We start from the raw sequence: 25991 nt of genomic DNA, 5'->3' as shown, positions 1-25991 counted from the left end.
CTTTCCTTTCTAGTCTCCCAGACACTCTGCCTGCTGTACTCTATCACATATACTATTCAACAAACTCAACAAACTCTGCTCTCATTTCCTCTTCAATTCTTCATTTCTATTCCTGTGTGAAGTCAAGGACCTTCTTAGCTGGTTCTGGGGGACCCCCTCTAGGTCCCTGGACCCAGCCAGCCTGCATCACTTCCATCTATCCCCAATCCTAATATTTGCCCTTTTTATCTTGGGACAATTTTATTCTGCTCAGACTTGGGTTGTCCCGAACCAACACTTAACATTGGCTTCACGAGTTCGAATGACCATTGTTCAAGCTCAGATCCCCAAAGAAACAGACTTTGGGGCATATAGGACGTCTCCAGACAGATTACACAGAGAAATCCAGCTCAAAACAGTGCATGAGGAGAGGGAGGGAGGAGAGAATTTACCTGCCTAGCCCACTCCCAGTTCTTTTTTTTTTATTGATCAAAAAGCACCCCACAGGCATTAACTCCCCACATTTCTAGATCGCATCACTTGACCCCTTCGGCAGCTGTTTGGGAAGCCAGTCTGCACACTCTTAAGATGCAGTTTCATACAGTCCAGCAGTGATGGGAAAAGCCAAAAAGGCCAGGCATGCAGCTCATTGGCCTGGCTTTACGGTGGCATCCAAGGGTGAGAGCTAAATACTCCCAGGCAAGTCCTAAGTTCAGCAGGTAGTTATAATAATAGTCATCTGTGCTAGCTAATTGCCTTTATCCGGAGGAAAGATTAAACTATCTCCATGATAAGCGGGTGCTTATAGCTTGGAGCCAGGTGCCTAGGCTAAACTCGCAGGTGACAGGGAACTGGGCGCTTATCTTCTTTGAGATCCACATTTCAAAGAGACGACTCCAACACTCTTAAGAAAGGCATTCCTGGGTTATAGGCTGGCAACAGGCTTATTTGGGTCTTAAAAAGACGGACATACATATCAAAGGGGCAGAGAAGGATTCACAAATCCTAGGTTTCTCAAGGAAACCTTGAAGAAAAGTACGGGAGGGGAAGTCTCTTTCCTTTTTGGGCAACCGGGAAAATTCACTCTTGTGCTTATTTACCCTAACAGTGTTCCTCTTTGGTTATTCTACCATTTTTAAAGGATATCCACTACTGGGGCACCTGGGTAGCTCAGTCGGTTGAGCCACCGAGTCCCGATTTCAGCTCAGGTCAAGTTCTCATAGGCTGTGGGATCGAGCCCCGAGCCAGGCTCTGCGCTCAGCTAGAGGCCGCTTGAGGATTCTCTCCCTCGTCGCCCCCCCCCCACCTACTTGTGGGCACATGTGTGGTCTCTCTAGATAAATAAATCTTTTTAAAAAATTATCTCCACTGCCATTTCTGCCTTTCTCTGGGAGTTTGTTGCTGCCTAAATATTCTGTAAATCCGTAGTAAGATGCAAAGGAAAGCAATCCTCAGAATTACAACAGAATGAATTTAAAAGTTCAATAGAATACTCACCCTTGGTGGCCAAAGGGAAACCTTTATGTCTTACCAGTGGTGAATAGCTAAAGCAGGTTCTTTCTGGGCGCCTGGGTGGCTCAGTTGGTTAAGCGACTGTCTTCGGCTCAGGTCATGATCCTGGAGTCCTGGGATTGAGTCCCGCATCGGGCTCCCTGCTCAGCGGGGAGTCTGCTTCTCCCTCTGACCCTCCCCCATCTCATGCTCTCTCTCTCTCTCTATCTCATTCTCTCTCTCAAATAAATGAATAAAATCTTAAAAAAAAAAAGGCAGGTTCTTGCTCAGCAATGTGCAAAAATTCTCCTTCCTCACACATTAATTTTCCTGCTTGTCTTGTTGCCTTTATGGCTTGTGCTTTCTCTCTGTCTTAAACCTTCTGAGACCCTGTATGTCTGAAACTGTTTTTATTCCACCTTATATAAAAGTTCCTTTCTTTCAACACTTTCGAGTTATTATCCCACCCTTGTCGGCTTGCCTCCTGTGTGGTGTTTGAGACATCTGATGTCAGTTAAATTATTTTCCTTTGTAAGTGAACTGATATTTCTCTCTAGATGTTTTAAAAATAATTTAAAAAATAAATAAGTAAAATAAAAATAAAAATGATTTTTCAGGGGCGCCTGGCTGGTCAGTCGGTGAAGCGTGTGACACTTGACCTCGGGGTTGTGAGTTCGAGCCCCACGTTGGGTGTAGAAATTACAAATAAAAATCTTTAAAAAAAATAATCATTTTTCGTTATCTTTCATAATCTGACATTTCACTGTGTCAAGGGGAGTGTATATATGTGCGTGTCTTATCTATTCTGCTCAGCACCTATGATCCCATAAAATCTGAAGTTGTCTAAGACTGAGATCTTCTCACTCATTATTATTTTAGGCATTCCCTCCTTAAGAGGCTACTATTAGATGGGTTTTGACACTTATATTTCTATCCTCCCTATTAATTAGCTTTTCTTTCATTTATTCCATCTCTATCAATTCCTGATCACTTTTCTTGCCTTTTCAAATGCATCTGTTTTAATATCCAACCTATCCCACTGAATTATTTGTTTGAGCAGTTAATATCCAGTATTGCCAATAGTTCTTTTTTTTTTAAGATTTTATTTATTTATTTGAGAGAGAGAGAATGAGAGATAGAGAGCACGAGAGGGAAGAGGGTCAGAGGGAGGAGCAGACTCCCTGCCGAGCAGGGAGCCCGATGTGGGACTCGATCCCGGGACTCCGGGATCATGACCTGAGCCGAAGGCAGTCGCTTAACCAACTGAGCCACCCAGGCGCCCCTGCCAATAGTTCTGTAAGCAGAAAGGGTTGGGGTCCCCAGAAAAAGAAAGACCGACAGACAGACGTAGCTTTCTTGACATAAGAAAAGTTATTTTAGGCCCCCAGCCATTTTGTAAAAAAACGTAAGAACAGTCACTATCAGGCCAGGAGATAACCTAATCATATTCAAAACTGAAGACTGACCTTGATGTGAAATGTTGGGGTCCAGGAGCGAATGGTCAAGAAAGAATTCTTGAGATGTCTTCAATGCAAAAAAAAAATAGTGGTTTTATTAGCGCACAGGACAGGACCCGTGGGCAGAAGGAGCGGCACCGGGGTCGTGATGGGGTGACTGATTATATACTTTCAAGTGGGGAGGGAGTTTGCGATAGTCTCTAAGGAATTTGGAAGCAAGGTTTCCAGGACTTTGAGGGGTTAGCTGTTGAAGATAAGGTCATTTACTACTGTCTAGTACCACCTTAGTCCTGAGACCCTTCAGATGTATATCAGTGGGCCATGTGTTTGGAGGATGATGGCTAACATAGATCTTGGGCAGGAACGGGGTGGCGGCAGAGATGAAGTTTCCAAAGGGATTTTTATATGTTAAAGAAGACTTGCAGGATCCTGGAGGTCTGGCTAAAGTCAAGCTAAGTCTGCCTTTTGCCTCTAGCAACACATTAACATTGAAGCAGTCACTGAGGAAGGTCACTCTGCCTGTCCCAAGTATTGTCAATGGACTGCAAGCTGTAGGAAGTTTACTTTTTTTCTGTATTTCTTTTGCCTTTGTTCCCCACATCAACCTGACACACACTGAGTTATCTTTAGGATCTAAACCCCTTTAAGCACTCAGATACTGGACCATCTGGAGCCAGAGACCCAATGATGCTGGCCCTTGCAGGGCCCCCATGACTTTGACCTGGGCCCATTCACCACCTGACCTTAAGATGACTTTTGCCCCACTTCCATGCTGTATTCCCCATTGTGCAAGCCCCTTCATAAATATTCATGCACTCTTAGCTTAAAACTAACATGGCTCTGCTGTTCAGGGAGTCTGCTTTGGGAAATATTTCAGGTGTTCTCCTTTACCTGCTGCAAGTAAAACCCTTCCTTTTCCTATTCGTTGGCTTGGTTTTGTCTTTTGGCTTGACTCCTACTAAAAAGCAAACCTATTTTCAGGTAACAGTTCTTTTTTTTTAAGATTTTATTTATTTATTAGAGAGAGAGAACATGAGGATGGGGGAAGGGGCAGAGGGAGAGGGAGAAGCAGACTCTCCACTGAGCAGGGCCCCAACATGGCGCCCCCGATCCCAGGATCCCGGGATCCTGACCCGAGCCGAAGGCAGACACTCAACCGACTGAGCCACCCAGGTGCCCCTCGGGTAACAGTTCTGTATAACTTCCTGGGAAGATGTGTAGCCTGGACACTCCTTGTGAGTTTGAGGGTTTGGAGGTTGGCATGTCTTAGGGTAGAGAACTTCTAGAGCTGCCCTCTGGGCTCAACCAATCCTTCTTTCCCCTCCCCAGCCTGTGACTCCCCAAAGATGCTTCCAGGACCTCTGCCTTAGCACCACAGGAGAATGTGGAGAGGCTTCAGGGCCGGGGGTGTCATTTGTTGTAGTTCCTTAGCCCAGAGGGTGATGGGAAGAATGCCTAATTACTGGCCAGCCTATCGGCACATTTTCTATGAGCTTTCCCACCCCACTATGCCTCAATGTGACCATGCCACCTCAGACTGGCACTGAGCCACTGCTGCCACTTTTTTGCTCTGTGGTGTTTACAAGACAGGTGATGAGCCTTCCAGAAAATATAAGGAGACAAAATGACATAGTTAGAAAGCCTTACCCTCCATCTGTGGCCTCTGACCTTTTCCCACTCTGGGCCATCTCATCCTCCACTGGGGACCAAACCATTAAGAGTTTTGTTGCTGGGAACTGTTCTGAAACCTAACCACCTCCTCATCTCTTCTGTGGCTTCTGCAGGGTTGGGTTTGGGGAAGGAAGCCAACAGCTATTGCTGGTTCACCATCTTCATCTAGAGCTAGATATGCCCTTACATTTTTTTTAAAAGATTTTTATTTAGTTATTTGACAGAGAAAGACACAGTGAGAGAGGGAACACAAGCAGGGAGAGCGGGAGACAGAGAAGCAGGCCTCCTGCCGAGCAGGGAGCCCTATGCAGGGCTCGACCCCAGGACCCTGGGACCATGACCTGAGCTTGAAGGCAGAAGCTTAACCACTGAGCCACCCAGGCACCCCTATGCCCTTAGCGGTTAACAGACATCTTAAGTCATTACTTAACAGCAACAACAACTATAACTGAATATATATAGTGCTTACCACATGACAGGTGCTATTCTAAGTACTTTACATATATTAACTCATTTAATCATCATAGCCGCCCAATGAGTTTAATAACTATCCCCAGTTTACTCTTAAGTAGACTGAGGCACAGGAAGACTATGTGACTTACACAAGGTCACACGGCTAGTAAACTGAGGAGTCAGAATTCGAACCCATGCAGTCTGGCTCCAGAGTTCATCCTCTGAAAGGCAAGTGCTCTTAGCTATTCTACTGGTCTACCATTAATTAGCATCCACATTCATCCCTTAAACAACAGAAGAACTTCTCTTTTCTTTCCTGTCCCTGCCCTCATCTCCCATGTTTATATTAGCTGGAATTTCAATTCAAGATTGTGATTTTTAAAATTTACAATCAAAACTTATTTAGACCTTTCCATGAAGGCTATTTTTCCCCTCCCCATTGCTTATTAGAACCCAATTATTGTTGCTCCTTAATCCATTTTTTCTTCTGCTGGATCATATACCCTAATAATCTTTTCAGAAGGGGTAGGTATGTGATGAATTTTCTGAAATATTTTTCCTTTCATCTGGATTATCTTGGCTGGATACAGAAATACAGGTTCAAAATTATTTCTCATCAGCTCTTTAAAGAACTTCTCTGTATTCTTTCTTCTCTCTTTTCTCTCTGGGACCTTTCAGGATTTTCTTCTTATCCTTTAGGGTTTTATCTTTAACCTAGAAATTTTATTTCTAGGTTGTGGGTGGGTGGGGGGCAGTGTGTGTGTGTGTGTGTGTGTGTGTGTGTGTGTGTGTGTGTGAATCATGCTTAGAATTTAGTGGTTCTTTTCAGTTTGAAGATTCATGTCTTTTTTTCAGCTCAGAAAATTCTAGAACAGGGCGCCTGGGTGGCTCAGTCGTTAAGCGTCTGCCTTCGGCTCAGGTCATGATCCCAGGATCCTGGGATCTAGCCCAGCATCGGGCTCCCTGCTCGGCGGGAAGCCTGCTTCTCCCTCTCCCACTCCCCCTGCTTGTGTTCCTGCTCTCGCTATGTCTCTCTGTCAACTAAATAAATAAAATCTTAAAAAAAAAAGAAAGAAAGAAAAGAAAATTCTAGAACATTATTTCTTCAAGTCTTGCCTTCTCTCCACTCTTCTATTCTGTTTGGAACTCCTACTAGATGAATGTTGAAACTTCTGGGATCCATCCTCCATTTCCTTTATTTCTTTCATACTATCTACTTTTTTTTTTTTAAAGATTTATTTATTTATTTATTTATTTATTTATGTATTTATTTATTTATTTGACAGAGAGAGACACAGCGAGAGCAGGAACACAAGCAGGGGGAGTGGGAGAGGGAGAAGCAGGCTTTCTGCTGAGCAGGAGCCTGAGGCGGGGCTCGATTCCAGGACCCTGGGATCATGACCTGAGCGGAAGGCAGACGCTTAACAACTGAGCCACCCAGGCGCCCCTCATATTATCTACTTCTTAATCCTTTGTAGTGTAATGTGAAATAATGCCATTGCTTGGACATTTTTTTTCATTGAGTTACTCCAGTTTCTCTTATTGATCTGCAAAAGCTTCATTATATATTAGGGATAGTTACTTTTAATTTGTTGCATATTGTAGGAGACCAGAATATGCCGCCCCAAACAAAATATGCCTCTTTGGCATATCAGTGACTTTGAGCTGATTATTTTGAGAAACAGCAGACTGGAGAAGCTCTGGAAACAGTAGATGTTATCCTCTTGTAAGGGAAATTTACATTTATAAAGGAAATTTCCATTTGTAAGGGTGTCTGCCCCCTCTCTGTACTAGGAAGGGAAGGAAGACTAAATCACAAGAAACTCTGATCAATAGAGAAAGCTGTGACCTAAATCTGCACAACAAACCTTATCCTTGTTTACCACACCTCCCCAGGTCACTTCCCCATAACTTGCCTCCCCACCCCAGAAGCCCAAACCTCCTTTTTCCTGTTTTAGCCCAAATTGCTATATAAACCCAAGCTCTAGCCATCCCTTGAGATACTCATCCCTGAGTCTCTGCCATCGATATATGAGACACATATTAATAGCCTTCTATTTGTTTTTTTCTTATGAATCTGTCTTTTGTTACAGAGCTCCAGCCAAAAACCCAGAAGGGTGGAAGGAAAGTATTTTTTCCTCCCTTACAGTGTTTCAACATTTTCCCTCAAATTTACCTTCTCAAATGGTTGTATATGGTGGCTTTTGACTCGATGAGTCTTTTAAGTTTTATGTCTTTAAATATATCAGATTTATTGCTCACAGCCTTGGTGTAATGCCGAGAAATGCCTAGGCCACCTCAAGATTCATTATAATATTTCCTAGATGTTCTTCTAGTGCTTTATGAATTTACATTTTCACATTTAAACCACTTTATTATCTTATGTGGTATAAGGTAAGATTTTAATCTTTATTTTTTCCAAGTGGATAGACACCTGTCAAACCATCATTTGGTATACAATCCATCTTTTGCCCACCATTTGGAAATACATGCTGAAGTTTTGTATATAGATCAGTATGTTTCTCATCCTTCTATTTTGTTTCACTAATTGATCTGTTTCTGTGTGTATTCGTTTTCTATCCCTCTTATAACAAATTACCACATTCTTGGTGGCTTAAAACACAGATTTGGGGGCACCTGACTGACTCAGTTGGAAGAGCACGTTACTTTTGATCTCAGGGTCATGAGTTCAAGCCCCACGTTGGGTATACACATTACTTAAATAAATGAAAACTTAAAACCCACAAATTTATTATCTTACAGTTCTGTAGGTCAGAAATCCAAAACAAGTCTCACTGGATTAAAATCAAGGTGTTTGCAAGTTATGTTCCTTCCTGGAGGCTCTAGAGGAGAAACTCTTTCCTCGCCTTTTGGTCTCTAGAAGCTGCCCACATTCCTTGGTTCATGGCCCCCTTTCTTCCATCCTCAAAACCAACACATAACATCTCTCTGACCCTGCTCCCATCCTCACATCTCTTTCTCAGACCCTCTTCCACTTACAGGGGGTTGTGATGACATTGGATCTACCCAGATAATCCAGGAGAAGCTATTTTAAGGTTTAGCTACCTTAACTCCACCTGCAACTTCAATTCCCTTTCCCATGTAACAACATATTCACAGGTTCCAGGGATTAGGATGAGAACACCTTTGGTGGGGGGCACTTATTCTGCCTACCACACTCTTCCAGCCCCCTTACCATGATTTTAAAGTACATTTCACTATTCGTTAGAGCAAAACACCCTATTAGTGGGACGCCTGGGTGGCTCAGCCGGTTAAGAATCTGCCTTCAGCGCCGGTCATGATCTCAGGGTCCTGGGATCGAGTCCTGCATCGGGCTCCCTGCTCGGCGGGAAGCCTGCTTCACCTCTCCCTCTGCGGCTCACCCTGCTTGTGCTCTCTCTCTCTAATAAATAAATAAAATCTTAAAAAAATATATTGCTTAGGGCACCTGGGTGGCTCAGATGGTTAAGCATCTGCCTTCGGCTCAGGTCATGATCCCGGAGTCCTGGGATTGAGTCCCGCATCGGGCTCCCTGCTCCTTGGGAGCCTGCTTCTCCCTCTGCCTCTCTCTCATGAATAAATAAATAAAATCTTTAAAAATATATATATTGCTTAAAAGAAAACACCCTATTATTCTTTAGTTTTCAAAAAATTTTTAATTATAAACTAAGTCCTGGGATGTAGTGTACAGCATGGTGACAATAGTTAATAATACTATATTGTATATTTGTAAGTTGCTAAGACAGTAATCTTAAAAGCTCTCACCATAAGAAAAAATTTTTGTAACTGTGTATGGTGACAGATGTTTAACTAGACTTATTGCGGTGATGATTTCACAATGTATACAAATATCAAATCATTATGTTGTACATCCAAAAACTAATATGTCAATTATACCTCAATAAAAAAAGTCATACGCTCTACCGACTGAGGCTGCCAGGTGCCCCCAAACCCAGCAATATTGTAAACAAGATTATTCTAAAACTTATATGGAAGGGATGGGGCGCCTGGGTGGCTCAGTCTTTGAGTGTCTTTCTTCGGCTCGGGTCAGGATCCCGGGGTCCTGGGATCGAGCCCCGCATCGGGCTCCCTGCTCTGCAGGAAGCCTGCTTCTTCCTCTCCCACTCTCCCTGCTCCTGTCCCCTCTCTCACTGTGTATCTCTCTGTCAAATAAATAAATAAAATCTTTAAAAAAAAAAGAAAACTTATATGGAAGGGCAAACAAACTAGAATACCTAAAACAATTTTTCTGAAGATTTTCTTTATTTATTTGACAGAGAGAGAGTACAAGCAGGGGAAGCGGCAGGGAGAGGGAGAAGCAGGCTTCCTGCCGAACAGGGAGCCCGACATGGGGCTTGATCCCAGGACCCCGGGATCGTGACCTGAGCCAAAGGCAGACACTTAACTGACTGAGCCACCCAGGTGCCCCTAGCCAAAACAATTTTGAAAAAAAAAGTAAAACGGGAGGAATTGCCTACTGAATTGCAATACTTACATAGCTACAGGAATCAAGGTTGTGATATTGGGGGAAAAATAGACACATAGATCAATGGAACAAAATAGAAAACCCAGAAATAGTCCCACACTGAATTTTTACAGAATACAAAAGCAAAGGGGTGCCTGGCTGGCTCAGCTGGTAGAATATGCAACTCTTAATCTCGGGGTCCTGAGTTGGAGCCCCATGTTGGGCACAGAGCTTACTTAAAAAAGAAAAAGAAAATAATACAAAAGTAATTCAGTGGAGTAAGAGTTGTCTTCAGAAATAGTGCTGGAGCAATTGGGTATCTGTAGGCAAAGAAAAAAAAAAAGCATCCACCTAAACTTCATACCTTATACAAAAATTAATTCAAATGGATCATAGATTTAAATGAAAATGTAAAATTTTTTAAAAGATTTTATTTATTTACATGTCAGAGAGAGAGAGAGCACAAGAGGGGGAGCGGCAGGCAAAGGAAGAAGCAGGCTCCCAGCTGAGCAGGGAGCCCGACGCGGGACTCGATCCCAGGACCCTGGGACCATGACCTGAGCCGAAGGCAGACGCTTAACCGACTGAGCCACCCAGGCATCCCGAAAATGTAAAATTTTTAGACTTGGGCATGGTAAACAATTCTTAAACATAACCCATTTTTTAAAAAAAGATGAAATTAGACTTCGCTCTGTCAGAAACCCTGTTGAGAGGATAACCTCTTCTTGTGGGTGTTAAATATGAACACTTGCATTTGTAAGGCCAGGTACTGGAATTTCAAGTTAGCCTTGTTCTTTAAAAGCAGGCTTATTGAACTTTAATTTAGTATTGAGATGAGTTAGAGGCAGTAAGGAATGAAGAGGAGTTAAATAAGGAGCATATAGTATGAATCAACTACAGTCAACTGTCCTATTTCTAAATATGGAGAGGAGAAAGATTATCTATAGTGGCCTGCATATGCATTAAAAATTATCTGGGAAGATAAACGAAAAGTCTCTTAAATATCCAAAAACTTATTCCATAAAGAAATACATGTGAATTTTAACAGCAATACTATTTTCACCTAGTAGGTTGGCAAGAATCCATGTCTCATGACTCAGGCTGTTGTGAAATGGGCACTCATACACATTGCCAGTGGGAGAACAAAATGGCCATGCTGGCTCCGGCTCCTACCTCAGGGCCTTTGCACTTGCTGCTGCCTCTGCCTGCAACACTGTCTAAATAACCATGTGACTCGCTCCTTTTGGCCAATCTAGGACCCAGCTCCTAGTCTGCTTGTGAGGCTTCCCTGATGACCCCCCTGCTACCCCAACACCACACTCAACATCACTTATTTTCCTCATAGTGCATATCTTTTTTAATTTTATTTTTATAATCTTTATACCCAAGTAATCTTTATACCCAAGGGGCTCGAGCTCACAACCCCGGGATCAAGAGTCCCATGCTCCACCAACTGAGCCAGCCAGGTGCCCCTCATGGTGTTCATCTTTATCAGAAATGATTAATCTCTTTTCCTCTCTTCGACTAGATCGGGGATCAGCAAATTTTTTTCTGAAAAGGGCCAGATCATAAATAGCTGAGGCTTGGTGGGCCACGTGGTCTCTGTTGCAATTCCTCAGCCCTGCTGTGCTAGCACTGAAGAACCATAAACAATATGTAAGTGAACAAGCATTATTGTGTTCCGATAAAAGATATGCAGACACTGCAATTTAAATTTCATCATTTTCAAGTGTCACAAATTATTCTTTTTTGGATTTTTTTTTTCCCCAGTCAGTTAGAAATGTGCAAACTATTTTTGGCTCAGTGGCCACACAAAGAGGCAGCGGACTGCTGCCTTTGGCCTGTGAGTCATGGTTTGCCTACTTTTGCGCTAGATCACCATCTACAGGGATTATGGTCTGCTTGATTCACTGTTGAAACCCCAGAACCCAAAACAGTGCCTGGCACCCAGGAGGCTCTCAGTAGATGTTTCTCAAGTGAGGAAATGAACAGAACGATGAGTTGGGTGGCAAGTTACCGAAGGAGTGGAGACGTGAGTGAACATTCGAGAGCCGGTTCAATCCTACGCTCAGGGCTTCAGTTTACCCGTGTCTGAACCTAGGCAGGCTCCCCCAGGAAGATTTATTAGAAAGAGATCAGAAGGCTGAGGCCAGAGTTGCAATTCAGCATCTTTATTCTTCCCCTTTAGCTCGAGGGTGATCCTGACAAACAGCTTCTGCCAGGAGAGGCAGAAAGGACTGGGCTGGGCGGGGATTCCCCAAGGACCTGGTCTCCTCCCGCGGGGTTGGGTTGGGCTTAGGGCCATGATCCAAGCTCAGCATCCCTGCGGAGGAAGGAAGCGGACCACTCCGCAAGCTCTGTGGCCCCCCTACCTCCAAGAGCCATGTTAATGGGAACCAGCCATCTCCACACGCCAGGCTTGAGGGACCTGGAGAGCGGCCCCATCTTCCTCCACATGCACGGGAACATGCATGCGCACAGGGGCCCAGGGCGGAGCAGGGCAAGGTCAGTGTCCGGACACATGGCTCTGGCCTGTGGCCCAGTTGGCAAACATAAAGCCTAGACTGATGGCCATGAAGAGGACCCCCAGGAGACCAAAACACAGAGCCTGTGGACGAGAGGGAGAGAAGATGGGGCTGGTTGGCTCTCCACACCAGCACTCCTGGAAATGTTCCTCAAGCCCTCCATCCCCTCTAGAGTGCCCCATTCATTCCTGACCCTCCTGCTCTCTCCCCTGCCTTAACACCAGCCCCTTCCTAAGAATTCTCCATCTTTCTAGAACCCTTCAGAGAGTATTCTCCTTTATCCTCCTTGAAAGTGCTCCCGACCCTTTTCTAATAGCACTCCTTCCATCTGCCTGTAGAATGCTCCCTCTGTCTTGGCAGACCCCGCTGGTGCTCTGTCTGCTCAGCCCCTTCCTAAGACAATCTCCTTCATTCTTCCAGACCACCTGCCCTCCTTTCCCCCAGCCCCCTCGTGACAGTGTTCCTTTTTATCCCTGGCCATCCTGGGGTGCTCCCTCCTCAGAATGCTCCCTCTTTCCCCAGCCCTCCCCTGGAATGCTCACCTGGATCTTAGGCCAGGAGTACAGGGGCTCCACCTCAGATGGCACAATGCGGAGGTAGAAGATGCTAGGAAGGATGAAGATGAGGCTGGGGGCTGAGGTGGACCCTGGAGGACAAGCAGGAGGGACAGAAATCAATGTAAGTTTGGAGTATAGGGCCCCTATTAGGTGGCGTCTGGGACTGGGGCTGGGGGTACTAACCAATAACCCCAAAGATATCCCGGATGGTCGGCACGCAAATGACAAGAACATTGACCAAGACAAGCAGGATCAGGGCAATGGCCACATGTCGTGGCCAGCTGAAGTCCCTGCTTGGGAAGAGCAGCTGCTGCAGGGCCCGGCGGATCTGCGGTCAGAGTAGGGTAGGACACCAGTCAGGGCCCAAGAGCTGCTGCCCCCCTCCGTGTGGTCATCTGGCTTGAACTCCACCCTCTGAGCATCCATCTGTGCCTCCACCCCACGTGAGGTCCCTGATCCTCCCTCCATCTGACTATCTACATGTCTACCTGGTCTGAGCTTCCGTCTGTACCTCCACCTTCTAAATGAGCATCTTGCCACCCTTCTGACAATCCATGCCTCTTCCTTCTGTCTGATCACCCGTCGATGCCTCGACCCGCGCTCTGGAATCTCTGCCTCCCTGTCTGACCGCCCTCCTGTCCTTCCTTCCATTCCGTCTGAGATCCCTGCCTCTGTCGCCATCTGACTAACCTCTCTCCCTCCTGTCTAGTCATCCCACCGCTCCCCGCCCCCCGCATCTGAGGGCCTGGTCCCTCTTATACCTCACTATTTCTGCCTCCACCCATCCTAAGGGATGCTGTCCATCCCTGTCTCTTCATTCTGACTGTCCATCTCTCTCCGCCTCTACCCTGACTATTCCTGCCTCCCTCTTCGGCCTGGCCCAACACCTGGTGCCTCCTCCCTCCAGCTGACTACCCCTCCCCTCACTCATTCTCTCTGTCCTGCCACCGATGTCCCCTTTCTGTCCGACCCTCAATTTTTGCCTCCTCTGTCCACCTGACAACTCTGCCTTCCCTATTGTCCATCCCTGCCTCCTCCATCCGTCCGTCCGTCCGCTCCCGCCTCCGCCCCGCAGCCGAACACCCGTGCCTCCACCCTCCACCCACGTCCGTCCGCTCCGTGCCCCGCCCCCACGTACAGGGAACAGCACAACCGGCACAGTGAGAGTCACTGCAAGCAGCACGGCCAGGCGCACGCAGAGGATGAGCAGGTCCTGCTGGCTATACATGTGCAGCATCTCCGCCTCCACGCTATCTGGGCCGCGGGGCACGGGACACAGGATGCACGGTGTGGCGGGAGCACTGAGACCAGCGCCCCGGAAACACACACACACAGACACACACACACACACACACACACACGGCAACAAAACCCACATGTGCGACGTGTGTCCCCTCTTTGGAAACTGATGGGTCCGGGGCACGGAGGGAAAGAGCTCAGGCTCCTGCCCGAGCAGTCTGCCCAGTCCCCACTCCAGCCCCCACCTGGCCCCAGCCCCACTCACTGTAGAAGGTGAGGTATCCAAAGGTCGCTGTGAGCCCATACATGCAGAACATGGCCCCAATGGACACGTTGGCCACGGCCTGCATTCTGTGCTTGGAGGGCCTGAGTCATAGAGGTTATGGAACTGTCATGCCCAGACCCCTGGACTTGAGGTAGGCCCCTCAAAAGGAGCCCGGGCCCTCCAGAGTCCCCTTCTTCCAGAGCGGATGTCCAGCTGGTACACACTGGGATGCCCATCTCTACTTCCCCCGTGTGACTAGCCAAGCCTCCCTCTGTCCATCCATCTCACCGCATATGACCATCTTTGTCTAGCTCCTCTGTCTGACGACCTCTGCCTCTCCCTCGCATCTGACCCCCATGCTGTGCCCCTACCTCATCACCCACACGTCCCCCCATCATACCCTCCCTGCCCCCCTGTTGTGTCCACCTGTACCCCACTCTCTCTGACCACCCCCACCTCCTCATCCCCATCCATGCACGCTACCCCCTCCATCTCATCATTTCTGCCTCCCCACACTGCCCATTCACGCTTGCACGGAATATTTAAGCCCTAATCAGTAAAAAGGCTCTGCCCGGCACCCCCCCCCCCCCCCGACAAGGCCACCTCAAACCCCTCTCCTGGCATGATCCAGCCACGATCAAGCCACAGTACAGGACTGCTTGAGGGATTGTGGGACATTATGACGATCGCACCACCTACGCCCACTTGCCTGCCCACTCACCGGCAGAGCTCTGTGTAGATGGGCAGCACCTCAGGGTGGCAGACGAAGGCGAAAGCCATTATGGGCACTGTGTAGAACATCTGGGGGAATGGCCCACATACCCGAGATTAGAACCTACAGGGGTCTCTCCCCCACCCTTCTTCCCCCTGGCCCCACCATGGAAGCCCCCTGATGTCCGATGCCCAGCTCCGTTCTGGGCAGGATAGGACCAGAGGTGCAAGCTCTATACACGCACGCGCCCACCCACCTGCGAGTCCACGGTGAACATCTGGGCCTCACAGCTCCTGTTGAGTCCCTGGATGGGAAGGCCCGGGGGATTCTTGCTCTCCACTGCTGTCTCATTGAGACCTACAGCACAGCCAAGCTGGAACTTCTTGTAGATGACCTGGGGGAGGGTGGGGGAGCGAGGTCACGGGGAAGGCTACGTCCCCATGTTCCAAACTCTTTCTTTGCTTTTTTCATGTCCTTCTCCCTCAGACTCACCGAAATGAGGAAAAACAGCATACAGGTCAAAGAGAGACCACTGGTATACCCCAGGTAGCCTGCAAGGGGTAATACATAGAGCCTCAGAAATCAAGGGACCCCCCCCCCCGTATAGCAAATATCAAACCCTAGTTTGGCCTTTCAGGCTACCTCACCCCACTTAGGCCACCCTTTTGCACAAGCTTTTACTTCTACCCGGACCCACCTCCCCTCCATAGCAAAATCCTATTCATCTGTTAAAGCCCACCTCACACAAGCTCTCCCCTGGTATGTCACCGCCCTTGAAAATGGGGGTTTTCTCAATCTGGCTCCCCTTCTCTGAATCCACTATCCAATGACCAACACAGGAAGCCTCTTACCCAAGTGTCTCATGAGGGCCAGTGGCAGGATGATTAACACACTGACAATGATGATGAGGAGGTTTCCCTTCAAGAACCAGCCCCTGGGGAGACAGGCAAACACAGTGACTAGCTGCCTGCCAAAGAAAACCGTCAGGCAGGCGCTCATAGAAGACAGCCGAACAGATGGATTTCTGCCTGCAGTCGGGGGAGATGAGTCGACGCCTCAGCTGTGAGAAGTCATTCAAGCCGTCACAGTGACAAATGGCACAACGGGATGGGCAGAAAGAGCCAGATGGATAATCAGACTGTCAGTCGAACCCTGTCAAAGGGACACAGCTAAGAACACACACACACACACACAGCCGGACAAAACTGTGCCGTCAGACTCACAAGCGGACATACAACCAGATGGGCAGACAGGACCCCGAATCAGTGAGACTCCCACAGTCCCACACACGGTACCGGACACAGAGTGAGTCCTGACCCTGGTGCGTCTGACGGGTCGAACAACAGTCGGATGATCAGGCAATGGCACAAAGTCAGACAAGAAGTCAGGAAGACACACATGTGGTTGTCTGAACAGCTCAAGGTATGTGTTGAACACCTCCAAGTAGCTGGGCCACCTTGGCCACACAACCAAAGATCGAAATGAGGCAAAACCAACCAGCTCTTGTTGGGACCCAGCTCAAAGAAAGAGTGGGATCTGTACAGATATTGGAGGGGGGTGCCTAGGCAAGACAGTTAATACAGAACCGGCTGAAAAACTGCTCATTTGTCCAAAAGAATTGTATTAATTGCCTACTATGTTCCAGGCACTCACACACCATCTCGCACACACAGTGACACAGAAATAAACCGACAAAGTACCACTGACCACATAGTCGCTGGGAACTAATTATAGTAATTAGATACACCTCGTCACACAGATGGTCAGCTACCTAAACAATTTCAGAATCAAACCCGAAGACCTAAGAGGATACACAGAGTCAGCCATCATATACAAACAACTGAACAGACTCAGCCAGCAGATGGATGGAAAATCAAGGGGCGCCTGGGTGGCTCAGTAAGTTAAGCGTCTGCCTTCGGCTCAGGTCATGATCTCAGGGTCCTGGGATCAAGCCCCGCATCAGGCTCCCTGCTCCGCGGGAAGCCTGCTTCTCCCTCTCCCTCTCCCTCTGCTTGTGTTCCTGCTCTCGCTGTCTCTCTCTCTGTCAAATAAATAAATAAAATCTTTAAAAAAAAAAATCAAACATACCGTCAACTAGATGCATACTCAGAACAGTGGTCAAACACACATGGTGGGAACCATAGTCCAGAGGACATATTGTCATAGTTGAGGATCACACACACACACACACACACACACACACACACACACACAGCCAGAGGGAACTTGCCAGAAAAAAATGGCTGCCAAATTAAACAGAAATGGGAGTCCACTGGCGCATACAGTCAGAGCCAATCACATACACATAGTTGGCACCACAGTACACCACACGCTCACACTGACAGCCAGACAGATTTCGCCAGCCTGAGGGACCCTGAATCAAACAGAATCCGCTGGACGGGGAAAAGTCAGAGTAAGCAAATGTCAGACACACATGGTCGGACTCCCAGCACACAGGACACAGCTGTAGCCAGCTGTGGTCTAGCTGGCCAGAGAGTCTTCCAGTACTACGGTCCAGAACCAAATCCACACAGCTTCGGTCTACTTGATGTGTATAATCACATGGTCAGCCTCAGAGTCGACTGGACATACGGAGTCAGCTACCAGATAGAGTCAGCCAGAACAACAGTCACCAAAACCAACCCATGGTCTACTAGATAGAGCAACGGTCACACACGCTGTTGGCCTCACAAAACAGAAGCATCACAGTCTGACCCCACTGGCCTGCCCAACAGTCTCAGAACACCTGGGAGTCAGCTGGGCACAGAGTTGAAGAGAGCAGGCAGACTGCACAGGTAGACTCAATGGCCTGCCGGCCAGAGCCAAGGGGTGTTGCTCACTCACCCCTCGGGGTCCATGTCCAGGAAGGTGCCGATAACCAGGGGGAGTTCGGATTTGATGATGAACAGGTAACTGGACATGGCTGGTGCAGGTGGGGGGAGGTATAAGCAGAAGGATCCCCCTCATCCCCCCAGCCCAGCCTGAGGAAGCCCACCCCACCCCACCCTCTTCCCCCAAGCTGATCCCCTACCTCCCAGAGTCCTCACCCCCAACATTGTGCAGACAGATCACCGCAGCCACCACTACCTTCCCCGCGGGCCCCAGAGCCCTCTGTCCCAGCTGCTCATAGGCTCGGATCCCTGGGGTAGGAAGACAGGAGGGAACGGGTTGTGGGTCCAGGAGGCCAGGCCAGGGGTGAGGGGGTGGGGGGTGGGCCCGAGGGTCAGGGAGCTGAGGAGTTGGGACTGGGGGTAATTGGGTCTGACTGATGGAAGCTGGAGGTGAGAGTTAAGCAGTTCGGGGTGGGGTTGAGGTGGAGCCTGGGAGGTGGGATCTGGGACCAGGGAGAAGGTTGGGGGCTGGAGGTGGGTAGCGGGTGTCTTGGGGTCATGGGGCTGGCTTCCACAATTAGGGGGAGCTAGAGACTGAGGAGTGGGGGTTAGAAGCAGAGTGTCGTAATCTGGGTGTGGGGAGGGTCTGAGAAATGAGGTTTGGTGTCAGACTGAGGGTGAGGGATGAGGATTGGGAGGTGGGGATCTGGGAGCCCAGTTAAGTTCTCAGGGCCACTGTGCAGTCTGAGAGCTGGAATCCAGGGAGTTGAGGATGGAGTCTGGGGTCCTGGGTCCGAGATCTGGGGGTGTGGTGTGTTCATAATCTAGGGTTTGGGTTATAAGGTCTAGGGTCTCAGGTCAGAGGGCTGGGTCCAGAGTCTGGGGTCCAAGATACGGGTTGAGCTCCAGGCCTTACCTACAACGCCAGCACAGGTCAGCAGGAGATGGATGGAGTATGAAGACAGAAGAGCAATGCATAGCAACAGGGCCCTGTGACAGATGGCCCAGCTCAGACTTGGCCCCCAGGCCTCCCGCTTGGCCCACACAGCACCCCTGCCCCGCCCCACGCCCGCCGGCTGCCCAGGACTCACAAGAAGAAGAGGACCCCTGTGTGGGCCATGGCATAGGCCAGTCCCAGGATGCCGCTGCCCATGATGGCGTTGCTGAGATTGAACACTGACATTCCAAACGATGTCTTCCCCTCGAACTGTGGGGAAGGAGCCAGGCCCGGGCACACAGGGGGAGGGAGACCAGGTAAGGAGACCAGGGCTGGGGCCCAGGAAAGACTAGGGGAGAAGTGACTGGGGCGCGGAGAAGCCCAAAAAGGGCCCTAGGACGGAGGCTAGGAAGGAAAAGGAGTTGAAGCCAGGGAGAAGCTGGAAAGGCAAGAGCTAGGAAGGAAGAGCCAGGAGAAACTTCGGAGGGGAGAAGCTGGAAGTGGAGAACAGGGGAGGGCGCAGCAGTCACCAGAGGCAAAACAGCTAGGGAGGGGAGCAGCTGGGGACCGGGGAGCAGCTGGGGCAGGAAACAGCTAGGCAGGGAAGCCCCGGGAAGAGGGAACAGGAGGGGAAGAGAGGAGCCGGGCAAGGTGCAGCTGGGACAGATCCTGTGAGGTCACTCACATCCATGAACTCGATTGGCTTCCTCCCTGGAGCAGGAGGATGGCTGGGCAGGAAGCCTTCGCGTTCCTGCCTGTAGCTGGAGAGGGCAGAGAAATCCGGGGTGGGGGGGTGGGGGGGGGAGGGGGTAATCCTGACCCCTGGCCTTGTCCCCTTGGGCCCCTGACTCACCCCAGAGCATCCGCAGGGAGGGCTCCGTTCATCTTTGGGTCCTGCAGCTCCATGCTGTGGGCCAAGAAATGGGGGCAGGGGGTCAGAGATGAGGCAGGGGGGCTACCAAGTGGGGAGAGCTAGATCGAGAGGGTTAGGGGGCCAGACAAAGACAGATGGAGAACCAGAGAGATGGGGAGATAAACGGAGAGACTCAAAGACAACAATGAGAGGCAACGGAGGAAGACATGGGAGGCAGAGAAGGGAACCGGAGGGGGAGAGATGCCAACAGTTACTCAGACAAGCAGAAAAAGAGGGCAGCGAGAGACAAATAGAGGGGGAGGGGGGGAGAGAGACAGAGAGAAAGGGAGAGAGAGAGAGGGACCCCACAGCGGACGACATGGCCATCTGGAGCTGGAATAGCCTGTCCTCCCAGACCCCACACTCACTCAGTCTCTCTTGCTGCCTCTTTCCTTGCCGCCCCCCCCCCCACACACACACCCCCCTCCCTCCACCCTCACCGCTTGGCCAAGCCTCTCACTCCTTACAGGGACACGTGTCGGCCTGGCTGCCCCACCCCTCCTAACGCCCCCTACCCCCCTCCTCCCAGCCTGGGCCCTGAGCCTGAGCCTGGAGCTGATGCAACCTGTTGAAGGAGCTGGAGGTTGGGGGGGAAGGGGGGGCGCGGGCTTGGAGACCCTAGCCCCCTCCCCAGGCTGCAAATTGCTCTCTGCCACAACTCTGAATATCCTCACTAGAGGCCAGAGACAATTCCCCAAACTGAGCCTCCTTCCAAGGATACAAGTGACCCGGGGATACCCATTTAATCCCCTTTTTAGGGATTAGAGAAGTATTTTTCCGGGACCGCTGTCGAGTCTTAAACACTCGTTCTCCTGGCAGAAGTAACTTTAGAGACGCTTCCAGACTTAAGATCCTTCCTGGTCTTGGGGTGTCTCAGGAACCTGCCCTGAGCCCTAATTTCCCCTCCTGAGGATGAGCTATCTCTGAGACCTTCATCAAAAGCCCCCTCCCAGGGCCTGATGCGTTTCTTGGGGTGGGGGTGATCTGCAATCCCCAAGCGAGCCTGGAGCCCCGGTTTTCTGGATGGAGTGTCTCCGAAGAAACCCCCAGACCAGAGCTCACTTCCTGGGAGCGCGGTATCTCAGAAACCCCCATGCAAGGTGCCCATCACCGCTAAAAGTGCCTCCGGGAAACCCCCTCCCCAAGCCCCGAATCCCCTTCCCGGGAAGGGGACGCCTCTCAAGGAGCCCCATCCTCAGTCGCGAGCACTCTCTGGAGACTCTCGCCCACTTCTGAATTCACTTCCTGGGAGCAGGGCACCAAAAGGACTCCCCCTCCCATTCAATTCCCCGCTAGCGCTAAAAAGGTCTCCAGGGAATCCCCCCCACGGAGGTTCCTCCAGGAAACCTCTCCCGGGATCCCCACTCGTGCGTCGGGGTCTCCGGGGCCCCATCCCGGCCAGCGCCCCCTCCTCACCTCCCTGCTCCTCTCAGCTCCCGAAGCGGCAGTAACTCACTAGGGCTCTGGGACCCCACGGCCGGCGCGGCTCCCCCTCCGCGGACCCTGCCCCCGCCCCGCCCTGTAGCCAATCAGCTCGGCCGCGCTTGCGAGGTGGCTAATCAGCGCCGCCCGAGCCGCATCTGGCCCGCGGATTATTTTTTTTCTGGGAAGAACTTTTAATTTTAATTCAGTTTCCCTCCATCTGGCTCTGGGAGGAGGAAAGGGGGTGGGGGAGGAGGGCGCTTCTCTCCTTCACCTGGACCCACGTGGAGAGAGACAGAGGTGTGTAGGGGCTTTGAGTGGGGAGGGGGGGAGGTGGACAGAAAGATTGAGGGAGTAGATCCACACCTAGAGAGAAGGGCCAGGCAGGCAGGGGCCGCTGACGCAGAGATCGGACACACAGCGGGGAGGGACAGATGGAGGGAAAAGGTGCAGAGAGGAGAGACAGAGATCTTAAGAGAAACAATCACAAAATAGAGATAGGCGGGCAGGAGAAGACAGCCGACAGGAGGACAGAAAGACAGCCGTGTTGTGGAGGATAGATAGACAGGCAGAGGGGCAGTCGTAGGGAGAAAGAGGGGCACAGACAGCCTCAGAGACAGGGTGTAGGCCCCTGGAAGCATCTGGAGGAAGGCAACAGGCAGTCAGGCCCAGGAATATGCAGGAGAGACAACTGGAAGATAGACAGGTGGACGCAGCCAGACACATCCCCAGAGGCTGGGAACAGACACACCAGCCCGGAGAGACATGGGGACAGAGGGAGTGTTTGAGTCAGGGAGACACCTAGAGGGACAGATGACAATAGGTCGAGAGAGGCTGATTCAGGCAGAGGGGCAGACAGGGTGGATGGACAGGCCTGGGAGCAGCAAGGGGACAGGGACAGGGACAGGCAGAGCCAGGCCACTATAGACTGACCTCAGAGAGAGAGAGAGATAGCCTGGCCTAGCCAAAAATGGACCTTAGATCTTGGGGGTCCCCAGAGAGAGGCGGGGGGAGGGGGCATTTGTGGTTGGGTGGGGAGTGTGGATCTACACTGTCTGCAAACAAGGCACGCCCTAAAGTCCTGGACCCCATCCCAGGCTTTGGGTGGGGCCTGTCCACACCCTAACCGAGGAGCCCCACTGTCTGTGTGTCTGCCTTATATGTGGGTCCGTCTGTTCACTCCCATCCAAGCATGTGACAGGCATGTCTGTCCCAGGCAAGGCATGTGTCTCCTGCACAGAGTCAGGCGGATTGGACTTGGGGTCCAGGCCCAGCTTCCACCAGGCTGCTTGAGGTCCCGGTGGACAAGAGGCCTCTGTCCGGGTCTCTTCACCCTCCTGCCCACACACCCCCACCCCCCCCCCCCCCCGCCCACGGGGAGCAGAGAATTCCCGGAAAGGCCAGGGGCTGGCTGGGGCTTCAAAGCTGGCCCAGATGCCCCCACCCTACCCGCAGTCAGTCGGAGGAGGGTAAGGGACGGGGCGTTTACTTCCCCCCAGCAGGAGAGAGCCTCCTGCGCGCTCAGGGATCACAACCCCATCCAGGGCTCAGAATCGGAGGCTGACCCACCACCGCCCGCAGAAGTGCGCGCTTGCGCACAGACCCACAGCCGCACACAGAGAATATAGGCTGACAGATGAACACACAGAGACTGCACCTGGGGCGCCCAGGCCTTGGTACTGTCACATGCTCACAGCTGCACCAAATGACCTCCCACGACAGGGTATCATCACCCACACATGGACACAGGGCAGGCCCACGCTGATTTCCAGCCACTCCAGACTCACAGATATCATCATGCACAGACTTGGCAGCCCTACCCCAGGGAGCACACAGATAGGACTTCACACAGGTGACAACATCAGACGGGGGGTGCGGGGGTGGTGGGGGGGGTGGGCGGACATTGTCTCTCGTATGGATGATTCCAGCTTCAGACAATCCTGAAGGCCCATGTCCAGATTCAGGCTCTATGATGATACCTCTGTGCATGGGAACTCACATGTGAACTCGTGACCCCGGGTGACCACACAGGGCTCTCTCGTCACAGAGAGGGGCATTCACGGGCAGGCACGACCATACAGAGAAGCTGCCGTCACACACCCACACACCATCCCGGTCACGCAGACGGCCGCACACAGCCATGAACACAGACAGCCGTTCGTAAATCAAGTCAGAAGAAACGTGCAGGGAGCGCGTTCTAAATTCACAATAACTACAGGTGCGTGGACAGGGAAAGCAGGGATGCAGAGAGGACACTGAACTGTTGGGATGAAGAGGAAATCCAGAAACTACATCTCAAAGGAACATGAAGAGGAAACAAAGGAACCAGATAGGACACATACAGTGGCCCCAAGAGAAACACCCATAGGGCGCGCGCACACAGTCACTCACCACAACCAGACACAAATATGGCGGCAGAGAAGACACACAGACACAGGAGACACGCACGTCCGGGCGAGACACATAAACACACTCAGCACCCATGAGCATTACAAAGGAGACACATAAACACCCCAGGGACACACACACCCAGCCCCATGTAGATGAACTGCAGAAGCAGACCGCAGCAAGGCACACGGTTGCCACAGGTGAAACACACGAGTTGGCCAGGCAGTCACAGATACAAGATACAACCAGGTAAGCTACACAGGAAGGTATGGGTGGAGCTCACATGTGTGTGTTTGTGGCTGAGAACATGTACAGGCAGATGAGATACACTGAGGATATCCAAACACACACACACACACACACACACACACACACACACACTTCCCTTGTCTATCCCAGCCTATTCTGCTGTCTCTCTCCTCTCATATTTCACCTCCCCCCCCACCACGCCGCCCAGAGCCATTACACATCTGTGTTACAGACCAGCCAGGGAAAGAGACACCTGTCGGCAGAGGCCTTGGCCTACATGGCTATGGTATGTGTGTTGGGGGGCGGGGGGGGGGTGGGGAGGGGGGGAGGAGGGGAGGCAGGTGGCTAGATTTCAAGAAAAGATGAAGCGTCCTGTCCAAAGAACTAGTGTACCCTGGACAAAAAAACAGATGCCCCTACTCACCACATCCCAGCAGCAGTTTCCTGCCCTGATCATTCATGCCCCTGCCCTCCCAGGGCCTTCTTAGACCCTCCAACATTGCCCAGGGCCGGGCCATCAGGCACACAGCAGGTGCTCAATAAATGCCACGTATCAAGTGTCCTATTATCATCATTTTTATCTTTATTTCTGCCAAGTGACCTCTTCTAGGGGAGGGACAAACCCTCATCCAGCCCCGCGCCCCATAACTTAGCTAAGTTTCAGGGCAAACGGCAAGTGTTCAACATATGCTGGTAGGAGGAAAAACAAAGGGAAAGTGAAATCTGGCTGCGGAGGGAGGGCAGCTTGCTTTAGAAGGAACAGATGTCTTTAAGCTTGACCGAGGCCTTGAGTCTGTGCCAGGGATAAGAAGGCTTTGTTAGTTCATCGAAGTTAAGGTCCTTTCGCGGGGTCATTTAAGGCTTTTGTGGGTTCGGTAAAGCAGACTCTTGTGTGACATTTGGGATTGCGATCGAGTCTATTAGAAGTCGGTTTGGGTTCCTGTGGGTTCTTATAAGCAGATCCCTGCTTTCCATCAAAACAGGTCACTGCTCAGCAGCCTTCAGGGGAGGGAGCCACAGAGCCAAGCAGTTAACAGCGTGAGCTTTCCCAGCTCTCTCACTTACTAGCTGTGTGGCCTGGGGCAAGTTCTGAAACCTCGGGGTCTCCACTTCCCCCGGGGCAGAATAACATCGAACTCTTAGGGCCCTGGGAAGACTGAATGAATTAATACAGGTAAAGCACTTAGAACAATGCCTGACCCACCATAATTGCTCAATAACATATTTGTGAAAGGAATTAATGAATTCTTCTCCGCCTGTGAAAGCAACCCCCCACTGGGCTCCATTTAGGATTCTAATCTCTCCTTTCATGCAGGCTCCCCACTGAGAGACTCTTCCGTCCCTCAAAGCAGCCCCCGGGCAGCAAGGCTTTTTGAGTCTGTGTCTGGTCCCCTGCACCTGGACCACCCCCGTCTTTCCCTCCCCCGGTAAGATGCCCTCCGCGGTACAGAGCTGGCCTGGCAGCTCCCCGCGCCTTGACCTCCTCAGGAGGCTGAGGGAGGACACCTTTACACTCAGTGGGGTGCCGGGTGGGAGCTGCAGGCCGACACCCTACTTCGGGAAAAGCCTGGGGAGTTCAGAGCCTGGATCCCGTCCCCCAAGTCCTCCAGCCCTGCTGGAGGAAGCAAGTTGCTTTGCAAAAAATTTAAACATCCTCTTTGTGAGAGGCAAGAAAACAGGACGTGGGAAGCATCCCACAGGGTGAACATGGGCCCCCAATGCCTGGCACCCCCTCCCCTCTGTGGAGCAGCGAGCGGCCAGGTGGCTTGAACCCTTGCTTTCTCACCCTTGCTCACCTCCGCAGGGGAGCCGTGTTCCCACCGCCCCCCACAAGGCCCTGGAGCGCTGCTGATCAGCTCTTGCTTCCTCCCCGGCTCTATGGGACTCCTCCGGGAAGTGCTTCTCTTCCTGTCTCTGCCCGTCTGTCTACACCTCCCAGGGCCCCCGCATAAATGCAGAACGCACCACCGAGGAAAGAATAAAGGAACAAAGCAACAAAAGGGTGGATTCAACTTAGGTCTACTGAATGCCACCTGTGTGCCGGGCCCCGTTCTAGGGCCGGGAGGCAGCAGCGAACAAGACGGAACAAAATTCCTGCCTAGTGAAGCTCAGTATTTCTAAGGAATGATGAATCAATCCTTGCAGTTCATTGAATACTCACCAAGCTTGTTCTCACTTCAGGGTCTCTGCACCTGGTGTTGCCTGTGCCTGGAATGCTCTTCCTCCAAATATTCCTAGGGTGCGTTTCCCTTTAGGTTGCAGCTCAAATGCCACCTCCTCAGAGAAGTCTTCCCTGACTACACTGTCTAAAAGAGCAACTCAGGGGCGCCTGGGTGGCTCAGTCAGTTAAACGTCTGCCTTTGGCTGATCCTGCGGTCCTGGGATCGAGCCCCACCTAGGGCTCCCTGCTTTGTGGGGAGTCGGCTTCTCCCCCTCC

General features: G+C 50.8%; 1 protein-coding gene across 3 annotated transcripts; it reads right to left on the bottom strand.

Moving 5' to 3' along the window:
- Window positions 1-11673: 11673 nt before the first annotated feature.
- SLC38A5 (solute carrier family 38 member 5) lies at window positions 11674-25991 on the bottom strand. 3 transcript variants are annotated; one of them, XM_073901848.1, is made up of 16 exons: window positions 25716-25991; window positions 19436-19489; window positions 19268-19343; window positions 18737-18852; window positions 18562-18635; window positions 17862-17954; window positions 17659-17737; window positions 15666-15748; window positions 15307-15365; window positions 15071-15208; window positions 14824-14903; window positions 14103-14203; window positions 13737-13852; window positions 12782-12926; window positions 12584-12687; window positions 11674-12124 (listed from the first exon to the last, which is right to left on the bottom strand). In XM_073901848.1, the coding sequence occupies exons 2-16, from the start codon at window positions 19486-19488 to the stop codon at window positions 12023-12025; spliced, it is 1419 nt and encodes a 472-aa protein (XP_073757949.1). In that variant the 5' UTR covers window position 19489; window positions 25716-25991; the 3' UTR covers window positions 11674-12022. The 3 variants fall into 3 exon arrangements, with proteins under 3 accessions (XP_073757949.1, XP_025713419.1, XP_073757950.1); XM_025857634.2 differs by lacking the exon at window positions 25716-25991 and adding an exon at window positions 20912-20986; XM_073901849.1 differs by lacking the exon at window positions 25716-25991 and adding an exon at window positions 19864-19896.

Source organism: Callorhinus ursinus, unplaced genomic scaffold (genome assembly GCF_003265705.2).
Source record: "Callorhinus ursinus isolate GAN/ISIS: 27379988/994484 unplaced genomic scaffold, GSC_fseal_2.0 scaffold16, whole genome shotgun sequence".
In the NCBI taxonomy this organism is placed as follows: Eukaryota; Metazoa; Chordata; class Mammalia; order Carnivora; family Otariidae; genus Callorhinus; species Callorhinus ursinus.
This window is presented reverse-complemented; position numbering and strand designations above follow the sequence as displayed.

Coding starts and splice junctions, on each gene's coding strand:
- SLC38A5 (XM_073901848.1), bottom strand. CDS start 19,488: ATGGAGCTGCAGGACCCAAAGATGAACGGAGCCCTCCCTGCGGATGCT. Junction 17,738..17,861: donor CTGTCTGCACAATGTTGGGG/GTGAGGACTCTG, acceptor CACCTGCACCAG/CCATGTCCAGTTACCTGTTC. Junction 15,209..15,306: donor TGCTGTTTTTCCTCATTTCG/GTGAGTCTGAGG, acceptor ACCCTCCCCCAG/GTCATCTACAAGAAGTTCCA.